Source organism: Meriones unguiculatus, chromosome 4, assembly GCF_030254825.1.
Source record: "Meriones unguiculatus strain TT.TT164.6M chromosome 4, Bangor_MerUng_6.1, whole genome shotgun sequence".
Taxonomy (NCBI): domain Eukaryota; kingdom Metazoa; phylum Chordata; class Mammalia; order Rodentia; family Muridae; genus Meriones; species Meriones unguiculatus.
In genome coordinates, this window is record NC_083352.1 from 87,057,590 (window position 1) to 87,066,327 (window position 8,738).

The 8,738-nt window shown below is 49.0% G+C and overlaps 1 protein-coding gene across 2 annotated transcripts in view; it reads right to left on the reverse strand.

Moving 5' to 3' along the window:
* The window catches only part of Tctn2 (tectonic family member 2), a 31,106-nt gene extending 22,858 nt beyond the window's left edge, over positions 1-8,248 (reverse strand). Inside the window, exons 1-5 of one of the 2 annotated variants that reach the window (XM_021644190.2) lie at positions 8,044-8,248; positions 7,762-7,869; positions 7,353-7,426; positions 3,823-4,018; positions 870-970 (exon numbers count right to left, since the gene is read on the reverse strand). In XM_021644190.2, the coding sequence (XP_021499865.1) occupies positions 870-970; positions 3,823-4,018; positions 7,353-7,426; positions 7,762-7,869; positions 8,044-8,140 (576 nt within the window). In that variant the 5' untranslated portion in view covers positions 8,141-8,248. Of the gene's footprint in view, positions 1-869; positions 971-3,822; positions 4,019-7,352; positions 7,477-7,761; positions 7,870-8,043 lie in introns of those variants that run through there. The other variant, XM_060382335.1, reaches the window with a different exon arrangement.
* Between the last annotated feature and the right edge of the window lie 490 nt (positions 8,249-8,738).

Genomic DNA, 8,738 nt, shown 5'->3' on the forward strand with positions numbered 1-8,738 from the left:
AAGATTTTAAGGTGTGTATTAGAAACCAGGTGTGGTAGTTTGTGCCTGCAATCCTGGCACTTAGGAAAGCTGAGGCAGGATGATTACCTTAAGTCTGAGGCCAGCCTAGGCTACCCAGAGATACCTTGTCACCAAATAAACAAAGACTGGCAATGTGACTCAGCCTGTAAAGGTGTCTGCTGACAACCTGAGGTTTATTCCAGGAACCTCCCACAAATTGTTCTCTGACCTCCACCACCCCCCACCTACATACCACACACAAATAAATAAATATAATTAAAATTTTAAAGTAAGATTAAAACCATCCTCTACCTATAGCTTTCCCAAGTGTGACTTTATCCAAAGACATATTTTTCTCATTCCTCCACAAACTACACAGGCAATACCAGAAGAGAAAATACTCAATTCAAACACAATTTGCAGGTCAGAGATAGAGACAGAAGGATCAAGAGTTCAAGGCTGGGGCTAGAGAGATGGCTCAGGGGATAAGAGTACTGCCTGCTCTTCCAGAGGTCCTGAGTTCAATTCCCGGCAACCACATGGTGGCTCACAACCATCTATAATGAGATCTGGTGCCCTCTTCTGACGTGGCAGATGTACATGCAGGCCGAACACTATATACATAATAAATAAATAAATAAATAAATAAATAAATAAATAATTTTGAAAAAAGAGTTCAAGGCCACCCTCAGCCACACAGAGGGTTCCAGGCCAGCTTGGGTTACATAAGACCCTATCTGAAAAAGAAAAAAAAAAAAAAGATATGCAAAATAAACTATAATCTCTGTTGTCACCTATCCAGAAGCTGCTGGGGCGACTGCTAAGTTTCCATACATTCTCAGAAAGCCTGGGACACAGAAAGGACTTACCTGGTCACAGCAGCAGCGAATGTCACAGGCCTTGGCTGTCAAGTCGCAAGGGCAGGGACCCAGGGGCTGGTAGACTTGGTTAGGGATGACAGTCATGTTCTCTGAAAAGCATATACGGCAGGAAATATCAGCTATACGGCAATGCCACAAGGCATGGACACAGTTTTCTTTACATTCACGAAAAAAAAAGCTGAATCACAATTTGTGTGTGCATGCATGCATGTATGCTTGCATGTGTGTGTGGTGTGTGTATATATGTGTGGTGTGGTATGTGTGTGAGCACACACACGTATGGTGGTGGTGATTTTGACTCAAGGTCTCACTATACTGCCCCTGCTGTCCTGGAACTCACAGGGATGCACAAGTAGTCAGCTACCTTGAAGGACGTAAGCCATTGAGAATATCTCCTCACAGACTCGGTGCAGCACACAGGTCAGCTGAGGGTGGTGGCACACGCCTTAAATCCCAGCGCTCGGGAAGCGGAGGCAGGCAAACCTCTGTGAGTTCGAGGCCAGCCTGCTCTACAGAGCAGACTCCACTTGGGCATGACACAGGAGGCACTGGAGGACAGGCTTTCTGTGCTGTGGAAGCCCGTGGAGGTGTCCTACTGTGTGCCAGTGTTAGAGAAGGTGGCGGTACCTCGCCTACACTGCTGGCCAGCTTCAGTGTCTGTGCTCACCGCACACCTGCTGTCCTTCCTTCCCTCTTCCTGATCCACCCCTCAGTAGGTCTGTAGTACAATCATGGGGCTCAGAATCTCCAGTCTGGCCACAGGTGGGTGTTCCGGAATGTCTCCTACGTACACTGGAGCATTTTTCTTTCTAAGGAAAATACTTTAGAGATGGATTTGGAATTATGTGTCCCACCCATGTGTATGTGGGCACGGGTGTCTGGAGACCGCTGGAGCCTCTGAAGGAAGCTGGAGTTCCACATCTGTGAGCCACCTGATGCAGGAGCTGGGACCTGCATCCAGTCCTCTGAAGAGCAGTGTGTGCATCTCTGCAGCCCACTTCAGAGGCGAGGCCCTGGATCATGGCGCCACGAGGGCCTCCTGCAGATATTTTCCTCCTCCTTTTCTCCTCCAGGAGCTTTCTGAAGGATGCCCTGAAAACCGTCATGCTTTGTTCGGGAGTTTAAGCATTAAAAAGCATTGTTTTCTTCTTCCTTTTCTTTCCTTTAAAAATGTTTGCGCTGGGCATGGTGGCACGTATCTGTCATCTGACACTCAGGAGGCAAAGGCAGGAGTGTCAGGTGCTCAGGCTAGCCTCCGGTACACAGTGAGCTCCAGGTCAGCCTGGGCTATGGCTATCTGAGTCTCAAAATACCAAGTGAAATTAGGGCCTGGTGGTATACACCCATAATCCTAGCTCTCAGTCTGCTGAGGCACTATGATTAAGAACTGGATGCTAACTTTAGCCACCTAGTAAAGATTATGACCGGAAAGAGCTATACAGGTAAGAGACGCCAGCGTCCGCTGCAGCGGAGAGAACCGTGGTAGTGGCACTTATAGCAAGCCAGCGCCCATTTCTTTTGTAGTGTTTCTTTTTTAGAGCCATGGTCTTAGGTAGCTCAGACTGTCCTCAAACTTTTTTTGGTTTTCCCAGAGAGGATTTCTCTGTGTAGCTTTGGCTGTCCTGGAACTCACCTCTGTAGACCAGGCTGGCCTAGAACTCAGGGATCCGCCTGCCTCCAATGTGCTAGGATTAAAGGCGTGTGTCACCGCAGCCAGGCTGTCCTCAAACTTATTATGTATCCAAGAATGGGGCTGGATTTGCTGATCCTCCTGTCTCTACCTTCCAGTTCTGGGACTACAGACAAGCACTGCCTTGCTCAGGTTTCTACAGTGCTGGGAACTGAACCCCCAGCTTTGTCCGTTCGAGGCAGGCACACCACTGCATGAGCTGCGCCCATGCAAAACAGGTTCCTCCTGTTTTGAGTTTTAGAGGAAAGTTTACTGTAGATTTGAGGTGGGAGCTTACGAAGGAGAAAGAGCCAAGCCGTCTGAGTGAGCGACAGAGGGCAGTCACACAGTAGACAGGCAGCCACATGGTGGTGGTGGCGTGTTAGAGAAAGCGTGAAGAAGAAAGGAACAGAGACGGCCTGCTTAGGCTCTGGCTGGCATCTGAACGGCTGAGGAGAAAGGACTAGTTGTGCCACCTCCATTGCTTTTTGTTCAGTTATTGTCTCTGAAGGCAGAGCCATGGCTATCGATGCATGGAAACAAATTCTACCTTCTCCCCAAAAGAACTTAAAGCAGTTTGCAAAAGATGCACCAGCACCAGGTAATCAGTCGGGGAGGTGTCTAAGATAGGGCCTCACAGTACACCAGGCTGCCCTTGAACTCAGAGATCTGCCTGCTTCTGCTTCCCCAGTGCTGGGACTAAAAGTGTGCACCACCACACCTGGCTGAGATCTTAACTAAATAAAATAATACAGAGTAAAAACCGAAAAACAAAACAAAAAAAAAAAAAAAAATGAACCCAAAAAATTAGTACATTTAGGAAGGCAGAGAGCCTCACAAGTTGAGTCTAGGTGACTGGAGAGACGGCTCAGTGGTTAGAGCACTTGCTGCTCTTCCAGAGGACCTGCGTTCAATTCGCATTACCCACATAGTGGGTAATTCCAGGAACTGGGGATGGGATGCCTTCTTCTAGCCTCTTTGAGTTCTGTGTACACAGAATGCACAAATACTCACCCAAGCACGTACACACACACACACACACACACACACACACACACATCTTTTAAAAAATTAACTCAGGAGGCAGAGGCAGGCAGATCTCTGTGAGTTCAAGGACAACTTGGTCTACATGGTGAGTTCTAGACCTATTGGGGTTACAAAGTGAGACACTGTTAAAAAAAAACAAACTGGAAAATATCTAACACACTGCACACACTACACAGTCTTCAGACAGTGCCTGACAAATATGTTTTGACCGTAGACGTCACTTGCCTGATGCATTGTGGGCCACGGACGTGTTGGGATAAACCTCCACCTGAATGAGCAGATATGCTAAGCAGGAGGCGTTGCGGGAGGCCGAAACCAGCAGGGTCTGCACGATGCACAGGGGCGCTGAGAAGGAGGCTGTCTCATTCACGGAGCACCGGTCCAGACCCCCCTTCCACCTTACGGTCACTTCCAGCACGTTCTGAAAAGGAAACATGGCTGCACCTTAAGTGACTCAGTGTGAGCGTCTGTGGTGATAGCGTGTAATGGCAAACACTGCGAACACACATGAGCCTCGCTTCCTTTACCACAGAGCAGCACACAGGACAGAAGATGCATACAAAGACGGCAGCTCCCTTCGCTCTCAACCTATGGTCCTCAAGCTCACTTCGATTATTTACTTCTTTAGTGTGGATGTGTGTGTGTGTGCCTGTGTGTACGTGTTGCTGGGACTGACTCAGGTTTCGCACATGCTCGGTAAGCACTCTAACAACTGAACTATCTTCCCAGCCTAGTTCCTAATTTTCATTTTCTTTCTTTTTATTTATGTGTGTTTTTGTATGTAGTATCATATGCTATGTGTGTTTTGTATCATTATATACCGTGTGTGTAGGTTCCAACTGAGGCCCAAAGAAGAATTCTGGATGCCCCAACCTAGAGTTACAGAGGACTGTTGTGCCACCTAATGTGAGCTTTGGGAACTGGCCTCTGCTCCTTTCTCTGGAAGGGCAGGACACACTCTTAACCAAGAGCCATCTATTCAGCTCCACTTCCAGGGTTTTCTTTCTTTTTGAGACAGGATCTCACCATGTATCTCTGGCTGGCATCGAACTTGCTTTGTAGACCAAGCTGACCTTAAACTCAGAGATCCACCCGCCTCTGTTCTCAGAGTGCTAGCACTAAAGGTGTGTGCCACCAAATATAAAAGCATGTTTTAGATTACAGGCATGGTGCTCTGCCTGTGTGCGGCTGTGTACCACGTGTGTGTCCAACCCTCAAAGGCCAGAAGACGGCATCGGAGACCCTGGAACTGAATGAAGTTACAGAGTGCTTTGAGAGGCTGTGGGTGCTGGCAATCAGCCCTGGGTCCTCTGCAAGAACAACACATGTAACTATTAAACCATCTCTCTAGTGCCCCTCCCTGTTTGCTCATCTTAAAAGCAAACAACTTTTGGACACTTACAGAAAGCTAAACATAGGTCCAGTATATAAGCCCAGTTTTCTGAGAAAAATTTTAGTAGTATCTATCTTCCTAGTAGCAGAAGATTACGCACACACAAGGGAGGAGAGCCCACTTCCTCTTGGAATGGCTTTGAGCTGGTTAAGCGTCCATCCCTAAAGCACAATCTTTCTCATTTGCTTATCTCTCAAATCCACACTAGGCACTCAGTGAATGCTTCATCTCCTGAGGTGCGGATGGCCCCTACACAGAAGCCAGAGATGGGCAAGATCAGGGTTTACAGGATTAGAGAGATAGCTCAGTGGTTAACGGAAGACCCAGGATCAGTTCCCAGTGCTCACATGGTGCCTTCACAGCCACCTATACCTCCAGTTCCAAGGAACCCAATCCCCTCCTCTAACCATCTCCAGCACAAGGTATACATAACTGCAGAAAAAAAAAAAAAAAAAAAAAAACTCATACACATAAAATGAAATATGTAAGTCTACAAAAATCAATGCCTATAAAAAGTTTCATGTTTTTTATCTTTGTTTTGATCTGCTTTTTGTTGTTGTTGTTGTTAATTTGTTTGTTTGAGATAAGGGTCTCATTTAGCAAAGCACACAGGCCTAGATTTGGCTTATTATTGTAGCCTGGTGTGGTGATTTGAATAAGAAAGGCCTCCACAGGCTCATACCTTTGAATTCTTGGTCCCTAGCTGGTGGAACTGTTTGGGAAGGATTAGGAAGTGTGGCCTTGGAGAAGGTGTATCACTTAGGGTGGGCTTCGAAGTTTCAAAATCCCATGCCATTCTGAGTTAGCTTTCTCTCTCTGCCTCCCGCTTGTGGATTAGGTATGGGCTCTCCACTACTGCTCCAGGCCTGCCTGCTGCCATGTGCCCCACCACGATGGTCATGGGTTCACGCTCTGAACTGTTAGCAAGAACGCAATTAAATTCTTTCCTTTATAAGTTGCCTTGGTCATGGTGTTTTGTCATGGCAACAGAAAAGTAACCAGGACACCCAGGGTGACCTTGACTTTGTGACAGTCTTCGGGCCCAACCTCGTAAGTACTGAGATTATAAGCACGGGCCAACAGGATAGCATTAGCGCCTGTGTGCGTGTTTAATCTTTTTTGAGATTTTCTGTCTTTCTATTTTATGTGTATGGGTGCTTTACCTGCGTCTATTTCTCTGTGTCGTGTGCCTGAAGTGCCAATGGAGGCCAGATGAGAAAGTCAGGTGTCCAGGCACTTGAGTTAGAGGTAGTTGGGAGTTACCGTGTGGTTGCTGGGAATTTAACAAAGGTCCTCTCTAAAAGCAGACCTCGCTTGGGGCTGGAGAGATGGTTCAGTGGTTAAGAGCACTGGCTGCTTTTCCAGAGAACCCCGGTTCAATTCCCAGCACCCACATGGCGGCTCCCAACCATCTATAATGAGATCTAGTGCCCTCTTCTGGTGTGCAGCCAGAACATTGTATACATAATAAATAAATAAATCTTTAAAAAAAGCAGACCTGGCTCTTAAACACTGAGCTACCTCTCCAGCCCCTTATTGGTTTATTTCTGGAACAGTGTCACTAAGCAGGCTGACTTTGATCTCGTGCTCCTCTTGCCTCAGCCGCCCAAATTCTAGGACTGCACTGACACATAAATTCACAAGCTTCACCTGTAACACATCCAGACACACCATGAATCCTAGGGTAAGAACTCCATGCTGGCTGGGGGAATCTACATTGGTAGCCCCCAATTCCATGAACATACTGAATGTGGAAGATGGAGTGTCAAATCACAAGAACATTGGGGAGCTGACAGCGTGATAAACACACAGGATAGAAGATCCCTATCACCACCACCACCACCACCACCACCACCACCACACACACACACACTCACTCACTCTGATGGCTTGTCTTATGCCAACTTGACACAAGCTAGAGTTTGTCAAGTAAAGAAGGGAACCTCAATTGAGAAAAGGCCTCCATAAGATCCAGCTGTAGGGCATTTTCTTAATTAGTGATTGGTGGGGGAGGCCCCAGCCCATTGTGGGTGGAGCCATCCCTGGGCTTCTAGTCTTAGGGTAGGTAAGAAAGCAAACTGAGCAAGCCATTGGAAACAAGCCAGTAAGCAGCACCCCTCCATGGCCTCTGCATCAGCTCCTGCCGCCAGGCTCCTGCCCTGACTTCCTTTGACGATGAACAGCATGTGGAAGTGTGAGCCAAATAAGCCCTTTCCTTCCCAACTTGACTTCTGGCCATGGTGTTTCATGGCAGCAATAGAAACCCTCCCTAAGATACACACACTCACGCATGCGCTGCCGTCCACACAGCCAGAACAGGAGGCCTCCACAGGTGCAACAGAGCTTTTGCCTCCGGTCTTACCACTCCGGGGCTCACAGTCACATTCCAGTCTCCTGTTTCGTTGCTGAGAACACAAGTAGGAACTGGCAACACTCCTGAGGGAGAAATCAGAATGCAAGGCATCAGGGTCCTGGCGCAGGACGAGCTGCAAGAGACCGGTCAGGCAGTGTGTCTCCTCATTTGTCAAAAAGGATAAACAAAACAAAAACCGCAATGTCCACCTGCCTCTGCCTCCTCATGCTGGGATTAAAGGCGTGTGCCAGCACGCCTGGCTTGTGGGCTCCGTTATTTCAGGCTCCCTTTTCCAGAGCCTCTCCACGGGGCCTCTTTGTCCTGCCACGTGCTTAGGCTGCCTTTCTTCCCGCTCCTACTATGCTGACAGCAACTCCACGGGCAGCACCCACCCTCCCAAGAAAAGACAGACTCCTACCGTCCTCGGGCTGCAGCGGAGTCAGAGACACGGTGACGTCCTCGCTGCCTCCGACCAGGGACACGCTGACCTCAGGACTGGACATTCGGATGAACGGTGGGATGAAAACTAGGAAAAAAGGAAGAGTGAAGGAGTTAACCTGTGCAGAACTGTGCCTGGGGTGCGTGTGCTGGCTTTCTGTGTGGCCCTGGCTTCCGAGATCCTAGGAGCCCCAGGTCTGGCCCTTTAAAAGCCAGATCCCGTCAGCCTGGGCCATGCATGCCACACCCCTGCCATACAAACCCGGGTTCCCACGCAGCGGCCTCAGGAAGCCCTGTAGCAGGAGGAGTCCCCACAGGAGGCCAAGTGGCGACAGAGAGCCCATACCAGGGCCGCTCATGCTTCACAAGCCCAGAATAGCGCGCGGGAGAAAACTCCGCGGCCTTCGCCGCCCAGCCGACGCCATATTGCCAAGCTGAAAGCCCGCCGCCATGGCAACCGCCAATCGGTGATGGGCAAGTCGTGATTGGTCCAGGTCAAGAGAGCCGGCTTCTACAAGTCTCCCGAGAGTACCGGTGGCCACGGCAACCATCAGCCGGACAGCGGCGCTCCTCTTCATGATTGGTCCAGAAGAACGCCCATCCTCTGGTCCCCGCCCAGCTTACTGTTTTGCTGCTCCCTACTCCCATTGTACATCGTGGGTTCTTTCCATCCCAGATGTCTCAAGAAACGACACTGCAGGGTTGACGAGATGGTTAAGTGCTTCAGAGCACTCACGCAGAAGAGCGTGTGTGGGTTCGGTTCCCAGCACCCATGTGATAGCCCACAACTTCCTGTAACTATGGCTCCAGAGGATCTGAAGCCCTGTTCTGTTAGCCCAAGCACCCTTGCCTAGTCACCGTATTCAGAATGTTCACTTGATTTGGACCATGACACGTTCTGGGTTTCCTTCAGTCACAGCCAAAGACGGTTCGCTGCTCCAATTACAGCCTGTCATG